The sequence below is a fragment of the Lissotriton helveticus genome, chromosome 3_1, assembly GCF_964261635.1.
Source record: "Lissotriton helveticus chromosome 3_1, aLisHel1.1, whole genome shotgun sequence".
Taxonomy (NCBI): Eukaryota; Metazoa; Chordata; class Amphibia; order Caudata; family Salamandridae; genus Lissotriton; species Lissotriton helveticus.
This window is the reverse complement of record NC_136061.1, coordinates 1,107,207,712-1,107,235,338: the sequence shown is the minus strand read 5'-3', so window position 1 is coordinate 1,107,235,338 and position 27,627 is coordinate 1,107,207,712. Positions and strand designations below refer to the sequence as shown.

The 27,627-nt window shown below is 41.8% G+C and overlaps 1 protein-coding gene across 3 annotated transcripts in view; it reads left to right on the top strand.

Annotated features, from left to right (window-relative positions):
* Window positions 1-25,979, top strand: part of UPP2 (uridine phosphorylase 2) — a 256,997-nt gene extending 231,018 nt beyond the window's left edge. The window contains exons 5-6 of one of the 3 annotated variants that reach the window (XM_078683860.1): window positions 13,087-13,233; window positions 25,223-25,979. In XM_078683860.1, coding sequence (XP_078539986.1) covers window positions 13,087-13,233; window positions 25,223-25,365 — 290 coding nt within the window. In that variant the 3' untranslated portion in view covers window positions 25,366-25,979. The remainder of the gene's footprint in view (window positions 1-13,086; window positions 13,234-25,222) is intronic. The other 2 variants (XM_078683858.1, XM_078683859.1) reach the window with 2 other exon arrangements.
* The last annotated feature ends 1,648 nt before the right edge of the window (window positions 25,980-27,627 follow it).

Below are 27,627 nucleotides of genomic sequence, written 5' to 3'. Positions count from 1 at the left end.
CTCCCTCTATTACCGACTGATTCATTTTCTTCATCCTCTTTTTCTTCTACTGTTTGCCCTGCAAATGATCGGTCTTGCAAACCTTCTGACCATTTTCCCGTTCTGATGCTGTGAAATGCATTTCTGGATCACTCTGAGGTTGCTCTTTCTGCCTCTCTGCTTGGTCGGCCACCATGGTTATCAGTTGCATTGTACTTGCTCCTTTTATTCACTCGTCATCTTTCGTGGCACTGCTTTGTAAAGCCTTGGCTTTCCCACCATTGGCATTCATCTGTTTTTTCCTACTCCGTGCTGCAAACATTTGTGGAACTTTCTTTTTATTAGGACCCATATTGTGCTCGTCCCCCAGCACCGAGGTGTCCAGAACTCCAACTGACCTCTGCAGAGCAGCTTTCATATTACTTCACCCAGTTTCAATAACCTGCTTTTCTGCTGCAAGTTGAGGTCCCTGACATACCTCCACGCACTGACTTTGGTGGCATATTCATTGTAAGGCGTGTTTAGTTGCCCCAGTATATTGCCTGAGGTATATCTCCACAGCAGGCAGCCCTCTGGCACAGCTTCCACTACTCTCCTATTTCGTCACTGCTACAAAACAGTGCCCAACAGTAGTGTTTCTTTTCTTATAGGTAGCTCTTTTTTCCCCTTTAGTCGCAAAGAGTCTCTGCTATAATTACCTACTTGTCAGATATTCGAGCCACAAAAAGCAGCCGATCGCTATTAGCTCTTAGCTTTACCGTCTTTAGTAATCAATTGGGTAACAAGAGAAATGAGATAAGCAGCGCATTACCCTTACTCCACTGCTGCTCAGCGATCCACCACGTAGCCTCGAGCCCACTGCTCCTGACACCAACTCCCAGACGCGGGAGCCAGCAAGAATCTACAGCTGTGAGCTCTGTTACCACGTCGCCACTGGTTATTCGAATATCCAGCTGGCCGGCATGTCCTTCTGTAGTGTCTCCAGCCTCGTCACTGCAGGCAAGCTATAATTGTTTGTCACCGGTGTATCCCGATTCCATTGTCAACCAGCCAGCAGCCACGGAGCCTCAAATACGCTGCACAGCCGTTCTGACTCCAGCTCCCAGTCACAGAAGCAATCCAACATCCACAGCAGCGGTCTCAGCTACGGTGCCTCCTCTAGTCGTCCGAGCGTTCAGCTGACCGGCACTCCTCCCGCAAGCTTTCCAGCCCATCAGCTCAGGTGAGCTGTAGTTGTTTAGTGTAAGTTTCTCGCTTTTTTGTTTTGTAGCATTTTTACTTTTTTAAACTCCATTTTTTTCAAAGTACCATTTACTTCTCCCTCCGCTGACCTCCTTACTAGAGTTTACTCTAAGTGAGGGGAATCCTCATGAGGGGCAAATCGCTCACAAGTCCGACCTGTGGACGCCATCTTTGCCTCTAATCTATTCAATAATTCAATGCATTTGGAGTGGATAGATGGAGAGACAAAATACATCATATATCATACATTTGCAAAAAAGTTATGCAAATTTAAGACCGGAACGTAATTGCAGAGTGGTGAAATGGGAAACCCAACCCCTGGCCAAAAGGATTGGTGGAGGTCACCTGATAAAGACTCGGGAGACAAAGATTATAGGACAGTTGCAGGATAAGATTATTCTTACTACACTTCTCTAGAACCCAACACACTGGAGCGCATCCCTCTCTTACACTCTCTCCCTCCTTGATGTTCTTCCGCAATTCTTCAATCTAATTAGGCTGTCTTTCAGTATTGAATCTTCCCAGTCTGTTTTTCTCCAGCAGCAGCTCTCGCCCACTCCTCACTCCGCATTGACGTCACCTCACAATCAACTTTTAGTCACTCAAGTTATACTCTTTAATTCTGCATGTTCCACCGTTAAAAGTTGCAAGTATTCGTGAATCCTGGTCTGCGATTGGGCAAGGGCAAGGGAGTTGTCATCACCTCATGCTGTTATTCTTAGTTTCTTAACTAATTCTTTGTCTAGTAAACCCTTCCCATTTAATTTATTTATATTCCAGAAAAACTTCCTTTCACACACATCGATTAGATAGAAATGTATATAATTCTTCAGTTAAGAAACGTTCCCAGGCATCTCGTTCTTGGTTCCTGGCAGCGGGTCAATGATAAGGTCACTAGGTCACTCCAAAACTTTCAGTGTGTAGACTCAACTTGTGTTGTCTCAACCGCCATCTTTTCTTTGGCTTAGCGCATCAGGCCCAAACACACACTATGAATAATAGAATCCTAAACAGATGTTGTTTTCTCAAATGTGTTATTATTACTGTTCACCACCCTCTTCTTTGTTAAGCAAAAGAATTAGCAGCGAGAACTCTTTTTAAATCCAGGCAAGCATATGCCAGGCACGCGGTACCTCGAGGCCCACAGTTAGTGACTCCATGCGTGAGAGGTTTCCCTCTCACATGGTTATTACGCAGTATTAGTTCGCACATGCGCAAGACGTTTTTCGGTTTCAAGTGGGATTTCAGTTACGCAACAAATTATTCTTTGTTATTTAAGCAAACCGAAAACCTTTTCCCCCATGTATGAATGTCGCGTGTATGTTAATTTTCTTTTCTCTTTCTGTTTGTTAGTAGCTTGTTAACGAGATGCTGATTCGAGCAAGTTTCTTTTCTTTGAATTCTTGCTCCATCACCTGCGTAAGCTGTATAATTTTGAGAATTTTACATTAAGCTTTAATGCGAAACTCCCAAACTTGCACCACATCGCATAATTACGGCATGCAAAATTATAGCATGGGAACGTGAACAGCCAGAACTTGACCAGCTGCTGTTTGCAGAACTTGTTTTTTTGTGCTATTTTTTAAGTGTACAGCTTATTGGACATTAGGATGCATTTTGCTCCAGAATATAGCACTAAATTCCAGATTTGGCTTAATTGCACATAGTCTCGTGTAGATTTTCCATAATTACTCGAAAACAAACTATATACATTTCACCCACCCCTATTAAAACGTATATAAATGTGAACAGAGGATAACTGACACAGAGACAATACTCAGTGATTCAGTTATTTTTTAAGAGCTAGTCTGTTTTGGTACAAAATCCATTTTCAAAACGGAACAAGCACTATACCAGTTTCTTACAAAAGCCTTGTCTCTTTTCGACGACCAGTTTCAACACTTTTTCCACTATCAAAATAATGCCCTGTGGTGTCTTTCTGGTGCAAACGCCTTCCCATAGAAGGTCCATAAAGCACATATTCTGACAAAACATAATTGCTTAGAATGTATAGGACTAATGGCCTATATAAAATGAGTTTATTCATTTCAGGGGCTGTGAGATGGCTTTATCAATTATCTTAAATATGTTCATGCCGAAGAAAGGTCATATTTATTAATTAATTAATGTGTTTATGTATTGACCAGTGAAGCCCTTCTATCTGACGTGGCTTCCATAATATCACAGAAGCTCATTGTAAAAATCGTCAGTCAGTCGATTACATAGAGGCAATGCAAAATGTTGCATTGCTAGACGGGTGCAGTAAGCTTGAGTGCATAGAGCAGATTTAGAGGATATACATTCATTGAAGGGTGACGATATCGAAGGGCGGTGAGGGAGAAAGTGTGAGGGTAACCATCCAACACAGATTCATAGGGTTTAGAGGCTGTTTTAACTGCATTGGTGGTAGCGGTGGGGGGCTCTCACCAGGAAATGCATCTGCGGGTGTCTCAACATTTCCCTGAAACCTTGCAGAGCCAGACTGGTTCATGAATGTCCAGAAACGAACAAACGAGATTAAAGAGAAAAAATACTCCTACATTTTACAATCTTATTGTCTTTCAGGGTTTCAATACTAGTTGTGAGCTGATTGGTTCTAAGGGACCGTGATCCACTGGGACTCTGGTAGCGTGGTTTATATTTATAGAAGCAAAAAGCAGAGAAAGCTGCATCATTTATTAATTACTAGCACTTGCTTTGATCATGAAAATTGGTACCTCGCTCACGTCTGCCATTTATTTAGTAAAAGAAAAGCTCGCGTCTGTCAGATAATGCCATCCCTTACGGCAGTACTTTGCACGCTATCAATTTTTTAGAATGATTTTATTGTCATTTATTGCAATGTAACAGTGCAATTTGTAGGCATAGTAAGTGCATAGTCAGCCACAAGGGGCCCTGTAGGAAATTGAACCAAACACACAAACCACGCCCCTTTCATCTGTGACGTAGCTCTTATTAGTGCAGCAGTCACAGTGGCACCTGCGTCCAGTGGTATGAGGCCCCTGCTGCACCCCATCTAGGCCTGTGGGGAGCAAAGGGCTCCTTTTAGGTCTGACATTATCAAAGACGTTTTATTTTACTTGAATTATATTATAATAATATACTTATTTACCGGGGCCAGCCCTCTTCATCCATTGGCCTTTTATTGTGTCATTCACATGTTTGTTCCACCTACTGCAGCATAGAACAATGGAACAACGGGTCAACCCACTCTAGTCACTGGCTACCTTCACTGTGAGAGATGGCATTGTGCCCTTCCACAAGGAGCACATTCACATACAAAGTAGCTCTGTTAAGCACCAGTGGCTGCAATGGTAATTTAGTTTTTTTAAACTAAACATATATTTTGTGATTTAGCCTTTTGGAGGGTGGGGAAATGAGGGCCAGGCAGCTTCCCCCAACAATAAATGTTTGCATTCCTCATGTCCAAACATAATTCTAGGGCCGACACAATACCTAATTGCTTTGACAAGGCTTGTTTTTTACTTACTTCGGGGGCTCGAAGCTAAACCACTGCCTCCTATTTTTAGAAACTATTTTTGTATGCATGACAATTAATAACAGAACTGGCCATCATTATGAGTGCTACTGTTTTAAAAAAAGGTTTGTCTTTGTTGTGACTGTGATGAATAAATGCCTTCGTCATGGGCCACCCCACAGGGACCTCTACTGCTGGTCTCAGGTGGGCTAGATCCACTGAGTAATTGATAGCTAAAACGAGAGCACCAAGGGTTGTGAAGCTGCTGCTTTTATGTGCATTTTTTATATGACGCTACCAAATCTCTTCACATTGCTCCACTCAGCTTCTAGAATCAGAATTGCTCACTGGGGATTAAGGCCCTGTAAATTATAATTCCAATTAAAAAGGCTTAGAAGAGTGAACAATGTTGGTAGCCTTTTCAAAAGATGAATAATTAAAAAACGTTGACCAATCTCTAATCTATCTTTTTCCCTCCCTTATACTGGATATTTCCGCTTGAAACATTTCTTTTTTTTTTTTTTATTACAGTGACATACATATGTAAATTTCGCCCCTGTTCACGCAGCACTTTGCGTGTTATGGGCGGGACATGGGTGTTGCAGTGGGTGTTCCCACGCTACAACCTTATCCACTGATGCATTTCCAGATTTATGAGAAATCGTAAACCTGGAAATGCGTCAGTTTGCTGCGCCACCATAGGGGTGGCGTAGCCAAGCGAAACAAGGAGAAATGTTTTCATTTCTCCTCGTTTTTTCCTCTTCCAATGCGTGCTGCATTCTACAGCACGCATTGAAAGAGGAAACTGCCGGCAGTGATTGCTTTTGTGCAGGAAGGGGCCCCTTCCTTCACAAAAGCAATCTCCCCATGGGGCAATCATCCTTGCACCACGGTGCAAGGGTGCCTGCTCCGGCGTATGGCGGCTGTTTCTGCGCCAGCGCTGGGAGAGCACAGGAATGCAACATATCATTGTAGATATGTCGCATTCCTGTGCTCTGAAAGTGCCGCAGCGTGGCGCAGCCAAAGGGCTTGCGGTGCCACGCTGCGGCACTTTCTTGTAGATCTGCCCCTTAGTGTTTATTTCTTCAAGAGACTTTACTGTATTCAGAATTGTTTTTTAATACTAAACATTTGCTGCTTTTGATATTTTATGATCACTTATCAGTAAGTTGTTGCTTAAAGAAGTTGCTCTTCTCTAAATATTTCCACCTCATCATTTCTCAGAATACTACTTTTCCTATTTGAGATACTTTCCACTGGTGGGAAATCTGTTCACAATATTGCTGCGGATAGCATAGGTCCTGCATCAGTAAACATTCCCATTGATTTTTTTTAAATAGCTATGTCCGTGCCCGGATTAAATACGTTCTCATTAGATAATTTCGTGTTTTTAGTATATTGTAATGTGCGGTCTTTTGAAGGTGGGAATAAGTAGAAATATAGTATTTTATATGGAGTGCATGATGCCAACAATGTAAAATCCACCATTTAACCACAAATGTTTTTTAGCTACTCAGTTAGTCTCTAGTGGATGGAAGTTGCTAGTAACTCTGTGGTGTCAGTGGCTGTGCAGGTTGAATTTGAATTAGCTTTGTTTGAGTTGCAGATGAGTTAACTCTATCATGACTCAACGTAAGACGTGAGATTCTCAAATGCCCCTGACCCTCATGTCTGACGCATCACAGTATTTTATAACTGTATGTATTTATTGAATTTGTACATCCCACATATTCCAAAGGGCATCCTTATCCTAGGGTTATTTGCTAAATAACACACATCATAGAGGGGAAGTGCAAGTTTTAAGTGCTTTTCTGAACATCAGGTAGCGCGTCATTTCACCAAGAGGGAGAGTATTGCTGGTGTAAGAATGGACACGCGAGATTAACAAAGAACCAAGCTGGCCTTCCCAGAATCTTTGCCACAAAGGGTTTCAAATGATAGAATTGAGTAAGTCCTATGGCTCAGAAGGAGTTCTTTCCGTTGGTGTAAGGAAACCGGCACATGGAGCTGGCAGATGCAACTTAGGAGGCCACCTATGATCGGCAATGACCATTGGAACAGTCTTCCTGATGAGATCCGGGCATGTGCCAATTGGTCTCAATTTAAGAAGATGCTCAAGACCTGGCTGTTTTAAGTTCTGTCCCCAATTAGGTAACTGCTTCTCCAGCACCGAGAGATCCCCCTGGGGATGATTCGCTGCGCACTACAAATGAGTATAATAATACATAAATAATATTCATATCAATAACCATTCCTTCAAAGTTTTATTAATCCTACATCGATGACCTGCTTGTGCACACCATATTACTGTAGGATTACGCTCTTTTTTTACTATGACACTTTGGTTATATGATATTTAGAGATACAACAATAAATATGAATATCAGATAATGATCGCAAGACTCACTAAATCTATCAATTTCCATGTCCACTGAAACATAATATACCCTATTAATACTAGGAATACCCAGATCTAGGAGATGAGTCTTGGGTTCTACTGAATGTCACTAATTGCCTATCACACGAACATCGCTGAAAGCAGCAAAATTGTCTTTCCTTGAATCCTGAGAACACTCAAATTCTGCTATTTGGCCCTGGGGATCCTGCTCCCCCACCCACTATCCTCCAGACCAGTACATATATATTGATGAGGGTTCCGTTATTCCGCAAGTAAATTTAACCTCTAAATAAACGTTCACCACTTTAGTCCGCAAAGAGGGGTTGTGGCTTTACATCACCTGTCTCAAATAACCTCACTACTCTTGCATCTGGATTATTGCAATGCTATCTACACAGGTCTCTGTAAAAAATCACTATCAAAATTCCAATCTTTTATTCGGCCTGGGATCCCTTGACCACATCACAACATCGATCAAGTCTTAGCATTGATTCCCATTCAATTATTGTACATAAATATATTGTCTCATTCACATTCTTAGCATAGCCCCTCTTGCAATATCTGACTAAACCACCCAGAAGTCTAAGCCAGCAAGCACAATCTACTATCCATAAACAATCCATGTAAATGAAATCTGCCTAAAGATCTCTGGGCTTAGGGCTTACTATTGTGGAACACCCCACCACCTCAATCCAGAACTGATGTCCTCAAAATTAGTAGGAACTTGAAAACCTCATTCTTCCTCCAGGTGTGCGATTAGTCTTCTGTTCCATTCTGAGTCATGTGCCAGCTAAACTTTGACTGATTAACTTGCCCTGTTGTCAGAAGCCCAAGAATGGTATTTTGTCACCACCATTGCAGGCCAATTTGTAGGAGTCTGCAATTCTTTTTTATGTTACTTTTAATAGGGAGTACAGAGATCTTCTTTGACACATTCGGTCAACAATTGCAGTAAGTTAACTAATAAATAATTTGCCCTCTAAACTACAATTCACAATAAATTGTCCTTTTAAGGGCAATATAGGTGCTATAATATCCTTTGGTGACATTCTTGTTTCATGTAAGATTACATTTATGCATTCTAGTCAAAGTCAGGGCCACCTGTTCCGGCACCCTCCATGCCAACTTTTCCCTCCATTCCTCTTGTAACTGAGGACAATCTTGGCTATCCCAGTTGAATAAAATAGTATACTAAGCAACACTCAGGACCATAAATATCAGTTATCGTTATGGCCTACCAAAAGCAATCATCTCTATGCTAGGTTCTATATCTAGCTTTAGCATTTTCGATTGACATTTACTGATGATGATTCAATATATTTCTAAGTTTCTCCATTAAACAAATATATGTATTTGGTATGCATTTGCTTCTTGCAATTTGGGATACTTCGCTCTCTTCTCTACAGATTGTGCTGTTTTGCTTGTTTTGTCATGGAAAGCGTAGAATAATTTCCACTGAATAAGTCTGATACTTAGTTGCTACAGGACTAGCATAGATGTCACCAAGTAATGTACTGAACACTTTAGGCCAGCAGTTCTTAACCTTTTGAATTCTGTGGACCCCCCCACTGAATCATTACTGGGTTCCGAGTCCCACACACAAATCATTAAGGAAAGCTCGGGATGCCAGCCAAAGCAATTTTAATGATTTGATCCTTAAAACAATACACAAATACAGAAAACAGATTTTTATTTAATTCACAATCGAATATATAACATTTTGATGGGAAGGTGTGAGCTTTTCTAAACTATTTTTGTCGTTACTAATGATGGATAGGCAAAACTAGCATATCTCTTTGTCCTTTTTTGCTCCTAATGCATGCAATGTTTTTGTTGGTGCTTCAATAAAGACCACCCACCGGCTATGTCCTATCCTGTGTACTCTGCTGATCCAACGAATAAAGCTAATGATACCAACTTCAGTTTTAGCCTAAAAATTAAAATTCTTCCACATTATAGAACATTAAAATGTTTTAGATGTTGCTTCTCTATTATTATTTACTGAATTAATCTTAATGTTTAATTTTCTAAACAGTTGCAGACATCCAGGAGTCCACCGTTAAGAACCACTGCCTTTAGCGATAAACCTTGATTTGGCCATCCTAACCACTTCTTTCCCTGCCCAGTCTTAGCTATACGTTTTCAAGTGAGGCTAGAAGACACTCTGCAGAGCTTTTTTTTTTTATAATAAAGTACATTTGAGATCTACATCACTAAATCTGATCTGGGAAGAATTTTAACTATTTGCCTGCAGAATTATCATCACATATTTAGAGGGGAGAAAAAATGAATGAAATCTGAGGTCTGGTGTTTCAAAATGAATCTGAACAGAATGACATTCAAAATCTTGACAGAATTTAGGATATTTAAAGGTGGGTGTTTCAAATATTTACAAATGTGAGATGTTTTTCTACATATTTCTATTGTGATTGAAACCCCAAGCTTCATGAATATCATAATGAGCTCTGCAGTGTGTCTTCTAGTCTAACTAGAAAAAGTGTAGGTAACACTCAATAATATGGGCTGGGAAAGAAGTAGTTAGGATGGCCAAATCAAGGTTTATCGCTGAAAGCCATGGTTCTTAACTGTGGTCTGTGGACTTCTGAGGGTCTTCAACTGTTAAAATATTTTAAATTAAGTTTTTGTTCTTGCCAAAAAAATTCTAAATAAAGAAACAATTTGTCTGCCAATTCTGCTGGGGGTTTGCCCCATTTTTATATTTTTCTGGAAAAACTCATCAACCTTTCCTTAGCCTTCTATTTCCTAACAGCATATTCACTACAATACTGTGCATATGCCAACATTTCCTCTGTGGATTTAGCTTGCCAACTTGTAACAGACTGTTGCACCCGAATGCTAATATAGGGACCCAGCCCCATCACAAAAGCAAAGACAGGGACCGCATCCCCTGCCGCGCTGCATCCTCTAATCCACTATGTTGCTTATACACTTGCATTGATCTCTCATAATAAGCATTGATATTTGCACTCACATCTTCAGTATATGTATTTTGCATAATTTATGACAATTTTTCATATTGTGGTGATACCCTTTCCTTCAAATACTGCTTCACTTCTTTGTACTTATCCATCACGATGAAGGTTCAAACTTTAGGCTCGCACACTACGAGCCTGTATCTAGTTACTTCAGACACCTTACAACTGTTGCACAAGTATTTGGCACTACAATAGAAAACAATGCTGTCCATAATAATTTTGACAACTTTGTTTTCCTCTCTAGTTCTGTGTACCATTTTTCTGGGGCTTCCTGCAAACTCAAAGTTCTTAGCGAATGACTGCAGATCATAACTGGTCCAAGGCACACAAAAGTGAACTGGTTGGTTGTCTCTCCTCTGCAACTTTCTCCATTGGTATTCCTCTGTCCATTCAAGTAAATGAATTTCTGGAATGTCATCATCATCAGCCTCTACAGCCAGTCTTCTCAATAACTCTTTACTTACTCACAAGCGTTCTACATCTCCCCACTTTCTTATCTGATCCAACAACTCTTTAAACCAATGCTGCAACATCACCAATTTCTCTTCTTATCATTCGCACTCCAATTTAAACACATGTGAAGGACTTCTTTTGTGCAAATCAAAGCTGTTGAGTCACTGTAGCATGCTGATGATATGCCACTTTCGTTTAACTATTAGCCTTTACTACCAAATGAATCAAACTATCTCTGCTTATTCCTTCCCATGCCAACCCCCTTTACTAGGATACCTTACTAGGCCCACCCTGGAAGCCACTGATAGTGCAGCAGCCTCAGAACAGCATTCTGTTCCTTTTAGGGTTTTTCCTCAATTTACAGCCCACTGGTCCCCTAGATCGATGCAGCAGTATGTATCAATGGGTAATTTATAAGCATTGCATTTGGTGTGCAAGTTATGGTTTGCACAGTAATTCTGCAAGTTATGAATTGCTTTCTTAAAAATAACTTGCACATTTCAAGAGACTTTGTTTTAATTGGTCACCATAACTCTACTTTAAATGTGATTTTTCTAATGAATTTCTAGTTTTTTTTTATCATATACCACATGTCCCAGTTCCATATGACCAACCAACCATGAGCAGCCAACACCTACTGCCCAGGACCTTCAACCGTGCACAATGTGGGTTAGCCACAGAGACTGACTTGATGCCAGGCCCATGAGCCCATAACCCCAAGCAGCCAAAGTATACCGAGCAAAGCCTTTGGTTATACAAAGTTGTTATGGATTGCAATGCCTGGTCTTCTGCCTGACCGAACACCCAGGTAGCCAACTCCCTCTATTAATGGACTATGGACATGTGCAGCGGGTGTTGGCATAAGCAGAAAGGCTCTGCACGCAACCCATAGCGTGGGGCCTGCCCCTGGTGTGCTAGATCTTCAAGAGTGCACATCAGGGGTTTGCCACAGTCCCCTATCCCGCTTAGTTCTGCGCCCAATTCACTGCCTGTAGCCAAACCCCCATGCAGGGCCATTGACCAAACACAGCTGTAGTGCACAGAATTCTTTTTCCCATTTATTTGATCAAGATTCACAAGCCATGCACCCAATTTGCATATCCTGAGGCACAAGAAGGGTCTGTGGGACACATGGAGGGTGATCATCTTTTTAATAATTTATTGCAAGACTTTCCATTTAGGGATGTCCCACATGGGTACGGGAGTCAGGGTACGTTTATCCTACCCCTTTATGTCCCTTCTCTTTTTTTTCTCAAATGGTGCTCAGTGAACCACATTGGCTAATGGCGGCCGAAATGGAATTTATTCTGTGAAAGCCATGGAATCGAAGAATGGCAGATTCGTGAATCTGCAATGGACAACCTGAGAAAAAACTACTTAGCCCAATAGTCTGCCTAAAGTTTTTTTTATGGATTTTTAAATCCTCCTTGGATTCGCAAATCCACAAGGATTCATAAATTAACAGTCCTGATATCTCTCAAATTTAAATTCTTCATGCCCAAACCAGAAAACATCTTAAACGCTAATAATTCCATTCAGCTGTTATTTTCTATTTCGAGGGGCCAAGCATCCTTTGAGAGTGAGAAGGAGAAATATCTCTTTTAGGACCCTGACCCCCATTTTTTTGGCACTTGCGTTTGGTTTTGTACGAAACCTGCCATGAAGAACCCAAAGTGGGTGGATGAACATTTTTGTTGGAAAGATTTGCATAAGTTTGTCGAACAATACCACAGTTATTAGCAAAACATGAAATGGTTTTTCAATTCAAAGTCTGATCTTACCATCACCAAACAGGCGCTATATCTAAAAAATATAGATGAGGCATAAATGCAATTCATTGAAAGAATCCTCCTTGTATTTAAGATCTAACATAATTGACATAATTCTTTATCCCAATCTCAGTTTTGGAAAATTGGGAAAAATTGAGTGATTGCAAACTGAAGAAGTTTATCTTGTTTTAATAATGAAACATATCACTGTTGCAGTCGTCAACAGATGGAAAGCATAATAATAGTAGTGAATGTAGCATAGCCAAGTAGTTATATTTCTGGTCTCCAGACTGTACATATTTCCCTTTGGACTTTCTGTTAACTGCTCGTGCCGTTCCACTGGCAGGGTTATTCATACATTTATCCATTTTGCCTAAAAGTATTCTAGAACAGCAAGCTGGTTTTGCATTTTGTGATTGTATGTGCAAACATGTTTCCATCCAGAGATGTTGCTGCCTCATTGAAAAGGGAAGTCCTTTCTGTCGTGCCAAGTTGGGGAAAAACGCATTTCATCAGGAGAAACAGACAAATAAATCATATACTCTCAGGTTTTGGAAAATTGATTCATTATGCGGCAGAACTGTGCAAAGAATCCTGAACTTGTTTTCGTAAATAGTGACCGATGTCTCAATGAAAATATCTCACTTTATTGTTTTAAAAAAGTATGTGGTAATTCATTTGGAAATTCTCAGAGGGTGTATACTAATATTTATGTAAAAAGCAAGACAAAGTTAAAGTGCAAACTTGATGAAAAATATTTTTTTTCCCAAGGTCAAGGACGTTTAGATGGAGCATTGTGCTCCTTTTCCAGTCAAGAGAAGTTTGACTATCTTATGAGAGCCAACAATGCTGGTGTCCGAAACATTGAGATGGAGTCCTCTGTTTTTGCAGCCATGTGTCATCTTTGTGGATTGAAAGGTACGAATTTCCCAGATAAGAGGTATTTCTGTTAACTTTTCAAACTGACTCATTACTTCAAACCTTTCAATTTGATAGCCTGTATATATAATTCAAGTTCCTAGGATGCCCTTCGAAGTCTAAGGGCTAAATCTCTGAAATAGACTCCTTAGACTTGAGGTCGACCATATGCATTTCAGAACACTTCTGAAAAGTAACTTTTTATGAAAGCATTTCACTGAAAATCTTCTTTAAATGGTGTAGTGGCATTGCATAATAATTAGTGGGATGTCTAATCCTCAAAAATATGGAATTTTGCTCCAAGGCCAACAATCTACATGGACCTAATAATGGCACCAAACTCGGCCTCCTGTGCTCCCCAGCTACTCTGAGCACCCAGTGAAAAACTAGGCTCAAGTTATTATGGGCTGACAAGCTCCCTCATCTTCTGGATGGAGTAGTTCTGCAGCCAAGTATTGAGAAACAATACAAAAAGAGGATGCAGTGATAAAAAGGACCATACTGAGAGCTTACCTCAAATCCAGTCCAGAGTCTAACTGCGACCTACCTGCATCATCAGCATCAATATGGCTTTAAGGAATAATTATCATACTTTCCTAGCATCCAAGGAATGACCCAGAGGCCACAAAGTAAGTCCTTATTGTTGCAACACATAATCCTAACAATGTCCATCATAAATCAAAGCAGAATCACAGAAATTACCTATTATAAATGTAGTTTTTTTTCACTTTCACTTTTAGTTTCAGTGCCAAGACACCTCTGGGTATTCGTGCGCTCAATAAGTTTTACTAACATAACTTGCCACAACAAAACCCTAAGAGGCGTTAGGACATCCAAAACAAAAGGAGTCCCAAACAAGTCTGAGGGGACAAGAGGCCAGTGAGCGATACAGATGCAGTTGGAGAATAACAATACAACATGTTGTTGCCAGTGATTTCCTCTGCCGCTCGATTCCTCATATGCTTACTGTCCAAAGAATAACTACTCTTCCCTGCTTTCTTGGACCCAAAGCAGTTCCTTCCATTGATAAACCACTAGACTTCTACCATTCGGAGCAGCTAGTCACATCTTTCCTGACCTCCCAAGCTTCCAGCCCCACTGTTCCCAAACCATGGGAACCGGTCTACGATAAGGCTTCGTACTAGGAGCGACCTGACCCTCCCATCTGTGAAGTCCCCTTGACCAACGAGTACTGACAGAAATCATTAACCTGCTGCAGTGGTCCAAGGTCTTTAAAGTGGTCAGAAGGCAACATCTGGAGCTATAAAAAAAACACCATGAATAAACAAATAAAAATATCTGCAGCTGCAACATGCTTTAAAATGCTGTCCCAAAATCTCAGTGTATTCAGTAAACTGTGGAATTTCACACGTACTTTAACTTTTAACAACAAATCTGTAGATTGAGCATGATCACTATTGCCCGTTTCCACCTTAAATCTCTAGACCGTCTGTATGCATGCATCCCCCAAGACGCCAAAGTGAGTCTCAAAACAAACAGTACGATTACCATACACAGGTGCCTAAACACTTAAGAAGACTCCCTTTTAGTAATGGTCCTCACGGTAATATAAATACACCACATCAGAGAGTGCAGACCGCGTACAGATCAATTTTCAGCCAAATTGCTTGGTTTGTCTGTAGAATAGCAGCCTTCATAAAGCAACAACAAGCCACAGTTCCCTCTGTCATGAAATCCAACTTACAAGAGGAAGCAGGAGGGATTGTGGGAAAACAGTCTATCCACAATCTTATTTATGCAACATATTTAAACAGCCAGATTTACAAGTTGCAGGCGGTCTACAGAAGGGTTTCTCCAACTGTGGGATGAAATGACTATTTTACTTGCACCAGATGTTTCACTAGTCACCATTTATACACCTTGTCTACAAATACAAGGTACTACCAAGCACAACAGAGTATCATTACTAGTATGCTAAATGTATTCATCAGTCTATTCTATTTATGGTGTTCTGTCACGGTGGTTCTGATCTATAATTTATGAAACAGTGGTCTAAGAAGCAGTCTGAGACAATGTGCTATTTATGGTGACAAGAAGGAAGAAGACACAGAAGAGCATGCGTTGCATACTCTCATGTAGTCCTTTTACTAGTTCAATTAATTGTTAGTTTTTTTTTTTTTAAATAAAGAGCTAATGCTTCCTAGGCACCACAGTAAACATTACAACTAAAATAAAAAGCCATTCCATTAAAGCGTGATCTAATCCTAGTGAACATTACTTTTCTGAAATTCCCATTTCTTTTTAAGGCTTTGCCGCGCCCTAAAATGGTGCCGCAACTGTTTGATGTTATCTGGTTATGTTACAATGTATTGGAAAGAAGGATGCTTCACGTATGATCAGTTCTAATGCGGTTCTCTTTCCCTTTAGGTCTTAGTTTGTATGCCCTTCCTTTCACTTTGATCCTTGCTGCATGCCCAGATTCTAAATATATTTCTCTCAACCTTCCCACAGATCCCTGTAGGGAAATCATAGCCAAAGTGTCTTTAGCACCAGACTTTTTTCAGACAGTATTCAGGGCTATGACAGTAACAAAAAGTAATTGCAGTATTATTTGTGTAAAACAGCAAAGAGTCACGTTTACATGGAAGTGACACTAAAGTATATTTATTGGCGCATAAGGTTGGAGCACACATTCCATCTTTTGCCTGATGTCATCATCTCAGTTGGCCTTCAGATTCCAAATTAATTGACTTTTTTTTTTTATCCAGGGCAATTTAGGACACGCTTAATATGCATTTGCTACTTAACATGCAGATCAGCAATGATCTTCGTCAGTGGCCAATAAACTGTGACTATTTGTACTTTGAAGATGGATCCTTGTGTTGCAGATCTCTTCCACAGGAGCGGCTCCCCCGCTATGGCAGAGGGAGGAGCATCGCCCCCCCCTGCTTTTAAGCAGTAAGAAACATAAAATGACAATAACTTAGAGTTCTTGTCATTTAATGTTTCATGTCCTGCTGCTTTGCTGTGAACGAGGCTGCTCTGCTCTCCAAGTAGGGTTGGGGTGGAGTGGTTTGCCCACACCTAAGTGCACAGTGACTGTTTGGTCGGCCCTCTCGGACCGCCCAAATCAGTCATGCGCACTTACCTGTTCTCTCATGGAGAGCAAGCCCACCCCTCCAGCCACTGGCTGGGCGCCGTGTCAAGGTGCTCAGGCCAATCACAATGCTGCATTGTGATTGGCTTAGGGGAGGGAGCCTACCTGCCTGTTTCCTGTTGGAGGCAGGAGAGCATGAGCAGAGAAGATGTGGGACCTGGACTCGAGGTAAGTTTTTTAAAAATGTTTTTATTTCCGATTCCTCCCCCCACCTCCTGCCCGCGCGACACCTGACAAAAAACGACATCCTTTCACACTCCCCTGTATCACCTCTAACATAATTCACTTTCCCTTACTTTCTCGGACTGCAAACTGAGAGGAGTTTGTAAAAACCAACCTCCATGTTAAAAAACATAAGTAAAAATGTGTCAGAAGAGGTAACCTGCCACTTGACCTCTGCCTTTCAAGGGCAGCAACTGTGACAAAATAAATGGAAAATGTAAAGGAATCTTTATTTATTGTTTGGACTTTTGCAATCCACCTAAAAATGACTGTACAGCCCACAGTCTAGGAAACACTGGTTTAGACCTCACTTTTCCTTCAAGTCCTAAAATTTCTTTCCCAGGTCATTTTTAGGCAGAGCATAACAGCGCTTGTGCGATTGCTTAGCAACCTTTTGTTGATGGTTTGTCAAATGAAAATTACACCCATTGGTTGCCCTTGATTTTTATTTGTGTGTGCGCGCCACTGTCCTTCAAAAATCCTTGCTTGATACTGGGCAATTGCTTCTCTTTTCCCTGCTTTCTGATTCCGCTTTGCAGCTGCAGAGCACCGGCCAAGTACTATTTCACTATGCTGTCAATGTTTAAGTATTCCTCTGAGGACTACTATTTTTTGTTGGATCAAGTTACTCTCTAGATAATGCGCACCATGCTTCGCGCTTTCACTTTCAACATAGGGGCCATATGTTATGTTTTTTAAGAGCGCTGTGCTTTTCCTAAGTGCTACTGTCTACTTGTTATTTAGCTCTGCGCTTTTTAAAACACTACTTTTTGTGCCTGTGGTGCTGATCTTGCTAGTCCTTGGATTAGCTGGTCATCTAGCAAATGATCCAGATATCCGAGCGCACAAAGATAAGGATTTACGGCCAACAGTAATTGTTGTAGGAAGCCAGGAACTTCGGAGATATCAGGTTGCTTGGGACAGGTCTCGGGTAATGCGATGCAACACTGAACATTCGCCAAGTTTCAAACATGGCCTCGGGGTTATTAATTAACAGCAAGCGTTACTTCGCTTCATCTGGCTATGGGTGAAGTTTGCGTGGTAGGTTTACTATGTTTAGGGCACTGCTCACACGGCTTGTGTAAATCACTGCCATGGCAGCCCTCGGCTGGACTCCGGAATCCCTGCTCGCCGAGTTGCAATCACTGCCCTGCTGGAAGCAGCAAATCACTGTGCAGCTGAAGCAGCAGGACTTGGCACATTAGGGCATTTTTAGGTCTTGCCTGAGCCAGCGTGCCTGCGCTGCTCTGTGAAACATTTGGTAAGGGCTTTAAACTTTGGAACACATGCTCGTGCGTGTGCTTTCGTTATCTTCACCCGCTATTGGCCTTTGCTTGTGTCTTTCTAATAAAGACAGCACGCGATTGGCTAAAGGCGGGTGCATGTCACGCCTTCTCTCTGCCCTTCCTAGGGTCCGTGGGTGAGAGCACAGCTATCCTCCCTCGTCATGGCTCATTAAGCACAGCGTGCACTTTCCGCTCCAAACACGGTCGCTTTCACTTTCGCCTACCGCGTTTGGTTTATTTATTTATTTACTAGAGCACCGTAATGTCTTTCTGCACAGAACACCCTTCCCACCTCCCAAACATCAACCAGAGCGATGCCGTGGCTTGTTTCTAATATTTCCGCTCTCCCATGTGCCCCCTTCGAGATCCTCCTCTCCTTCCAAATTCTGCCAGCACCCTCCTACCCAATAGTCATCCACCACCACATCCACCACCACCACCTCCACCTCCACCACCACCACCTCCACCACCACCACCTCCACCACCACCACCATGTCCACCACCACCACCATGTCCACCACCACCACCATGTCCACCACCACCACCATGTCCACCACCACCACCATGTCCACCACCACCACCATGTCCACCACCACCACCATGTCCACCACCACCACCATGTCCACCACCACCACCATGTCCACCACCACCACCATGTCCACCACCACCATGTCCACCACCACCATGTCCACCACCACCATGTCCACCACCACCATGTCCACCACCACCATGTCCACCACCACCTTGTCCACCACCATCACCATGACCACCACCATGTCCACCACCATGTCCACCACCACCACCACCTTGTCCACCACCACCATGACCACCACCATGTCCACCACCACCACCATGTCCACCACCACCACCATGTCCACCACCACCACCATGTCCACCACCACCACCATGTCCACCACCACCACCATGTCCACCACCACCACCATGTCCACCACCACGTCCGCCACCACCACCACGTCCGCCACCACCACCACGTCCGCCACCACCACCACGTCCGCCACCACCACCACGTCCGCCACCACCACCACGTCCGCCACCACCACCATGTCCGCCACCACCACCATGTCCGCCACCACCACCATGTCCGCCACCACCACCACGTCCGCCACCACCACCACGTCTGCCACCACCACCACGTCTGCCACCACCACCACGTCTGCCACCACCACCACGTCTGCCACCACCACGTCTGCCACCACCACGTCTGCCACCACCACATCCACCACTACATCCACCACCAACTGAGTTGCCTGGGTTCAGGTTGCACGTGGGGGTTTATGGCAACACACAGTTAACAGATATGAAGTTAGTGCTGAAGACAGTATGAGTTTCTCACTGTGTCTGTCAGTAGGACATAAACTCTCCAAACCACGTGCACATCTAGTCTTTGGTTTCTCTACTGAGTGATAGTCGCATATGTGGCATAGGATCCTACCATAAGAAGGCTAAAAGGCATTGCCTTTGGCAAAACCAATAGTTCTCGCAATTGCAGAGATCTATTGGCTATGCCTCCTAACACCTGCCCCTTAGGTGCTGCTGCTATTGTGTGGCTTGCCACGGACATTGTTTATAACCACATAACACCACAAAATTCAACAGCACATCACATAACTAAATTGCACTACATACCTATCCACAGCACAAAATACAATTCTACATAACACTCCATCACACACAATCCAGCTCCACATAATTCCATTACACTCAATACCACATATTTACTATCCACATAATTCCACAGCACACCATGCCCCATAATTCCACTACCGAATCTACTCCACACCACACAATTACACAACTAACTAATCATATCCAACCCACACAATTACACTACAACCCACATACATACACTTCATAAAACATAGGTAAAAGACTTTACCATTTGTAATGCCAATAGCTCTAACTTAAACTAATGTGAGATCTATTGCATTTCCAATGCTTGTTTTCCATCTTCTCTTTGGGCCCGATCATGCTATTTCGTTGTATCCGCTCATCTCACTATACCACAAGATTTCATGTTCAAGGTGTTATGCAATATATAGAAAGCCTTAATGATGCCAACCTCATAGGGTAACTTAAGATTTGCAACAGGCCATGAAGTTTCTTGTTTACCGATCTGTCTTCGTGGCTGACAGCAGTGTCTGTGATTTGGCATTACTGGACTCCGGCATGGAGGAAAGTTTTTCTCTGAACCCCTTTATCTCTGCTGCTTGGCATTCACAAGACAAAATCACGAAATTACACACAATATCCTTTTCAAGTCGAATAGAACCAGAACGTGTACACAATGTTGTGATGCTGCACATAACTCCTCCAGAAGCTACACCACTCATAAATCCACTTTTCAGGTGTACTAGGAGACCCCTGAAATTATACCCTACAGAGTAGAAAACCAGGCACCCTGAAACTACAGCTCCCAAAATGAATTGCCTTGAATGACTATTAACTACAGTACTAGAACCTGTGTCCTCAAGTCTTGTTGGTGCTGTAATATGCAACCAGGAACCACATCACGAAGTTGTAACATACTGTGAAATCTGTATTTGAAATGTCTTCCTGGCTAGAACCAGTCCCAGTTACGCCCAGGTCTAAATGAGGGATCTCCAGCTTCTAACTAATAGTCCAATTGACTTGTGACGGTTACTTGTATGTAGAAACTGTGTTAAAAGCATTAAATTCATGTTTAAAAACCAGTGCTGATCCATTGTAGGAGTCTGTCAGTCCTTAATTTGTGTGCTCGACACCAGCACTTTATCGGTAAAACAGTCACTTACTTATGATAGTACACCATATGGTGGCAACGTCTATTTCAATAATTTAATACATATTTGTAAAAAATAAAATGTAGCACGTCCAGATCATTCTTACTGTTTTAGGTTCCCTTAAATTGCACAACCTGCCACATTTATAGTATTGTGATATTTAGCAGAGAGGGTTTATTCTAGCATGTGGCCGCAGTGGCAGGTCCATTTGATATTACAAGCTGCAGTGGCCTCCTGAGAAGTACCTTGGGCCAGGCACTTATTTATTTACAAATAAGGCACTGAGTCTGATGGTGGGTTTAATCCTCTATTCAAGCAGTTCCTTGAAACCCTTTGTTTGTGACACCAGTTCTGATCCTTCATCAAACCAGCTCTGGGAAGACGTGCTTCATATCCTGCTTGGCAAATGCTGTGTTCAATTTTGCAGCACTTCTTGGCTGTTGCTGCCTTTACAATGTGTTGTGAGGGCAGGCCTTCAACATTTGGAGTGATTGCTCATTGTGTTTGGCTTGATGAAGCTCCAAGACAGAAATCTGCCTTTCTAATATTAAAACAAAACTACCTGGCCCTTGTGCTGTTCTTTTGTTTTCCTTCAGCAGTAGCTTTTGGTTTGCTGTTCCTTCCTGAGCATAACTCTAACCCCTAGTTGTAAAGTCTATGCTAGCTGTGCCTAGTAGGCTCCACACTTTCTCTTTTGATCTCCTGCTGGTGTCCTGGCTTATTTCCCTGTCCCCGCTCCCTTCGCTCTTCCGCTTGTTCTCCCTTTAGTGTATTCCCTAATTTTAATTCCTTCTGATTCTTCCCATCTAGCTCAGTTTCTTACTTGTTCAATACCGAGGTGTTGCCTTTGTATTTCCATGTTATGTTCTGTTGTAGCACTTGCGCCTGTCAGAGTAGTTCCTGTCAATAAACGCCTGCGCTCCCAAACTAAGAATTGGTTACAATGGTTCTAGCTCTATGCCTAAATGTTTCTACATCTTTTTATGATATGCTATTGCTTGCAAGCTTATGCGCTTTGTTCCCCGTGAGTCATGGGGGGAGCACCACAGAGTGAACATGCTTCTTTAGGATGTTTATAATTTCCTTTGAGACAAACCCAGCGTGTGTTATGCTTGTCCTTTTTTAGAAGTATCCAGAATGGGCTTGTGCCTACAATTGAGTACCTACATTGACACTAAGTGATCTCAAACCATTGGTCTCAATTTCATCCTAGGATTAAGGAATTAATCTCTAGTCTGCATCAGCTGCATTGAAAAACATGCAGCAGTCTTATCATTTTCAAGAAGATGACCTTCCCCTTTAAAGACACGGGGAAACACATCACATCACCAATCAATCTCTCCAAGCTAGAATGCCACGTTATGTTCAGCTTACAGAATCTCGCACAACAACTCTCAGAATGTGCTTGCCATGGAGACCGCTATTGTAAATCCACGAATCTCATCAGTTACACACACACACACACCAAGTATAGAGTATTAATTATTCATAGTTAATCCGAACCCCGAAAGCAGTCCACAGTTGACATTAACCTTTTTTTGTGCTAGAAAGTACATCCAAATAAAACACTTTGCACCAGGTTTACATCACTTTGAATCTGGGTCAAAGTTTCCCCCAGGAACAAACCCAGCCTGATCTTTGTTCACCGATTGAGAGACTACCAGCTCATGTATTTCTGTCAGAGTAGGTAGAGAGGCATGTATGATCTACAGTGTGGGATTCTTTGTTCATCTGGAGTGAGTACTATTAATACGACTCTCATAGTCTGGCAACCCACTCTTCTCTCAGGCTTTATTTTATGTATCCACTAAAAGTGGTGGAAGTACATTTGAGTAGGCGTATTTAACCAGACGTTAAGACCCAATGCAACCTTGACATACTTACAACTCTGTACAGCAAGGACCAGCTTTGTATTTGATTACAATCTCCTGTTGATTTACAGCCATTATAATCTTCTTTTGTCACCCTTGGATAAATGTGACTATCAGATTCTCCCAGTGCCAGTCCACAAAGCAGAAATCCTTTCTTGGCACACACCGTGACTCGTGAAAAAACAAGAAAAAACACCCCAAAGTGTGGGAGAAAACCAATAGTAACAGAATGCTATAAGCTCACAAACAAAACATGCATTTTATATGTATATATTTATATGCACATTAGTAAACACAGTGAGTGTCTTTATACATTCTGTTGCATCTTCCAACCTGTTTTATGTTAATGTGCATAATAGGCCATATATGTATTTTATTTGATATGCACTCAAAAGATACGGGCCACACAGTTGTATACATTTGTTTATGTATATAGTATATGGTAACTTACATAAAAATACCATAAAGGAAAACCTCCATTATGTAAATCACTACAGAAATATCCTGACTACTTACCTATTGTCATTACTTTGGTTCCATCTTCCTTTTCCCTGTAATCACATGACATTAGGTGTGTGCACCATACTAGTTAGGTACCTTATATCCACCTATTCCTAAAGCTACTTGTTACCCCCCTCACTTGAGTAGCGTCCGTGTCGACGGAGGATGTGTGTACAAATAGGTGCCCCTCCCCAATGTGGGTGAACTCCAAAAACAATTCTCTCTTACCTCAGTCAGTGCCTAAAAAAAGTTGAGTTTTATCCATGGTTCAGCTGTACAAATATTTTGATGCCGGGCCCTAAGAGTCTTCACACAAAATACTTTCATAATTCTCCTGCATCTGCCCAGAATACCCTCTGGTCTTTTAAAAAAAAATATAAACCACAAATCATTTGATAACTGATTGATCCACCATCTTAAAGTGGCGAGAACCACCTAGAAACCTTAACATTATGTCCGAAAATGACAAGCAAGCCCTGAAGTCTTTATTGTACTTCAAAATTTTAGGGTACGGGATACTCCAGATCTGACCTACAACACGCATTTCATTTGATCAGTTTTGTGCCCAATATACATCATCTTTTAGTACTAATTACCATCATATTATATATCTATGAAGCTCCCCAAAAACACTGCTGTGAAAATTCAAAGTGTACCTAATTCCTATAGGTAAAAAAAAAATTCGAAGACATTCTCTTAAGAACAGCATCACCAGAATAGAACTGATAAACACAATATAAACACACTTGGAAATACAGGGGCAGATCAACAAGGAAAGTGACTCAGTGCGTGCCACAACACATTTGGCTGCGCCGCACTGAGTCACTTTCAAAGTACAAGGATGCAACATTTTTACAACAATATGTCACATCTCTGTGCTTCCCCCTGCGCTGGCGCATAAACTGCTGCCATGCGCCGGCACATGCACCCTTGCACCAGGGTTCCCTTCCTGCACATAAACAATCAGAAATGGCGTTTTTCAGATTCTAGGTGCGCTACATTAGCACGTATAGAACTTAGTAAAATGTCATTGTTTTACTGATTGTTTACGTGCAGGCAGGGAGGGACATCATCCTTTACATCAACAATCAGCAGAGGTGATTTCCTCTTTCTATGTGTGCTGCAGAATGCAGCACGCATAGAAAGAGAAAAGAAATTAGGAGAATGAATACATTTCTCCTTGTTGTGCCTCCCTACGCCTCCCGTGGGGAGGCGTAGCATTCATATGCATTCCCAGATTTACGATTTCTCGTAAATCTTGAAATGGGTCTGGGTCCATGGGTGTTGCGTGGGAACACCCACAGCAACACCCGTGGTACTCCCCTTTCACTCAAAGTGCTGCGTGTAAAGGGGCCATGCTGGGTGGCTTTTCCTGTCATTTTAAATATGGGGCACTAAAATGCGCAGCTGGTGCTTCACAAAAAGTGATGCACCAGTGGCGCAAGGGGCTTGTAAATCTGCCCCCAGGTTTGCAGTGCATCATCGATCATCGCACCCCTCAGCAGTGTCACAGAAGCACCAATTGGTAGGACTGTGTCTTCTTAGGTTATACATCCATTTTTTTTTCTGTCCCATTTGGGAAATTTTTGTGGTTTTCTTTTCAAAAGCAGCCTTTCATTAGTGTTTTTAAAAAGAGAGGTTTTTTTGGGCATTTATCCAATCAACTAGACAAATTCACTTGCAAATTTGCAGCGTAAAGAATGGTTCATAAGTAATTACCCGGAAAATATCTGCAACTTTTCAAAAAAGTGAACCCACCTAGGTTGTCCTTTATACAGTGGAATGTATAACAGTTCAAATAAATAAATACATAGCTGATATAACACGTGTTACGGTTAATGTAGCACAGTAGATATAATTTCCTATGCGTTGCTGTAATTAAGTCTTTGGAAGCAAATAACAATAATGCTTATCGGAATCTTTTATTATTTCAATTTGACAAGCAATAGCTGTGGTAAATCATGCTATTTTTAATCACGGACACTTAATTTTTCAAAGAATTACATGTTTATTGATGATTTTCCTGAAAGCTGGAGTTTTTCTTCCACGATCCACAACAATAGTCCCTGCTTTAAAATGTTTGTGATTTTGTTCCAATTAAGTAGTTGATTTTATTTTCTGTTCTTAAATAATATAACAGGTTTTCAGATCTAAACACAACTAAAACTGAATTGAGACGTATTATATAATACTTGTTAATTTTTTCTCCAGCTGCGGTTGTATGCGTGACTCTGCTTGACCGACTCCAAGGAGACCAAATCAACACCCCTCATGATGTTCTAGTTGAGTACCAGATGCGACCACAGATTCTGATTTCAACCTTTATCAAAAAACACCTTGGATTAAATACATAAAAGGAAATGAGAAAAATCCCTTTTTCATCTATCATGGTTTTGGATTAATATCTGACTCATGACAATTTGCTAATGTTATTTCTTTGGAAAGATGTGATGCTGCTGCAATGATGATGAAATGAACTTAGTTATTCTAAGGTGAGAAAAAGAAAGATATTTATGCTTTGATCTTGGAAGCTGGAAAAAGTAGATATCTACCTTCAGAAGTTTCAGAAAAATTGGGTCAGATGAAACTTGGAAATCCAATGGACACCTATAAACCCCTAGGTATCGGGGAATATCAAAGTGATGTATGTCAACAGGAGCAAGTGACAAGCATTTCTAAATTTTAATGTGCTTTTAATTCTGTCAACTTCCGGTTCAAGTCATTGTGGGAACACGCACCAATCCGGGAGCAAATCAGAGTATCAGAGAGAGATCCTGCCCACCGACAGTAAAATGTGTATTTAATATGATGTCCGTTTTCTATTTTCACGCCTCATGGTTTACATATTTCATATCAAATGGTACCATTTACCGGTCGCAGGTCCTAGAAATTTTGTGTATAAGGGACAGAAAATACACTATGCTATATAGTGGTCCCATTTGTGTAGAATGAATCAACAAGGAGTGCGTGATATCAGGTCATGAGCATTTTAAATTGTTTTTAATCTATTTTTCTTTTATGCATACATTATGGATTGTTTCAGTGGTCTGTAGATTGTATTTGTAAATAATGAACACGTTTTGTATTTTGTTTTAGTTTAACGACTAGAGAAAACACAATAAAAAATATATATATGAAGTATGCACAGCATGGAACAGTTTTTTTTCCGACATCAAACCAATGCACTTCACAAGATTTGATAAGTTGTCACGCTGGCCTCAACGGGGGCCTACGTCAGTTAAGCATGCCTGCAAATTCAAACGCTTGCATGTGGTTGGTCAGCTTCAGAGAGAGCCTGTTTAAAAAATGTACTTTTGAACTCCTACATGCTACATGTTGTGCTACTGTAGTGATGTGGTTTCCTTCCTCCCTGTGGAGCGACCTAAAAGAAAGCCCCTGGTTGAGCACAGAGCACATCATGCACACAATGTACACGATGAAGAGCGTAAATCATGCAGACATTGTAACCGATGAAGAGCGCTGGTTTGGGATGCAATGAAGATCACTCATGCAGCCATGGTCCTCCACCTGGCCTTCTGCCTTACCATCTTAGAAATAATAGATATCTGCCGCTCATGGTTGTTTTAGACTAACCAAATTAGCAAGGCTGGTCTAGTGCAGAAGCAGTCCACTGTAGAAAGAATGGCTAAAGCACATAAACTTAGGCAGGTAAGTCCCAACTAAGGTAGACGCCACCACCAGCGCATGTGCTCCTCCTCTCATTAAAACCGGATATTCTTGCCCGCAAGACTCACTCTCAGTCCAACTCATAAATGCCCCATGGCGTTTACACTGGGGCTCCAAGCATGATATATAGCTCTGATGCTCTCTCCTTTGTAACCCTAGTATCCAACCAGACCCATTTGTCACCAGATGACACAAGGGCCATCATAATCACAGATGAGACATTAAAGCCTGGCATATGGACCAGGACCTGCAAGCTCCCTAGATATGGTACTGGGCTTACAGTGAACTCGCTCTGAGAAGCCACGGGGAAGTGGAGCAATGTACATCCCATCCAGAGGGGTTACTTTGTGCCAACCAAAGCTAGATCTCATTCTCGATGCGTTGCTCACCTAGAAGCTTTGTGGTGTCACAGTAAAATGCCCACGTGTTGCTCAAATACAGACCCAACCCCCTCTCCAGCAACAGCTAGACATCCAAACACTTTGAGCCACATTTTTCAAACTGCTGCATCACCCTTGCATCACGCAACGGGGAGCAAGAGCAACACAACTCTTAAGTAAGATTTATCAAACCATGAAAGGTCACCTTTCGTGGCCCTGTGGGGCTTGATGAATATAGAGAAATGCAACACAGCGCAAATCACTGCATTGCATTACTCTTCCCTGGGGAGGCATTCCTCAGGTGGAGAGCATGTGGATTTTAAAGCAGTCCCAGATTTACCATTACTGGTAGACCTGGGAATGTGTCAAAAACTATGCATCCCTAGGGGGAGGGTTAACGAGGAAGAATATTTATATTTCTGCTTGTTTTTTCCTTTTTTTTTAATGTGTGCAGCATCCTCCAGCACACATACAAAGAGCAACATGTCTCAGGGGAGCATTTTTATGCAGGAAGATGTCCCTTTCCTGCACAAAACCAATCCTGCATTC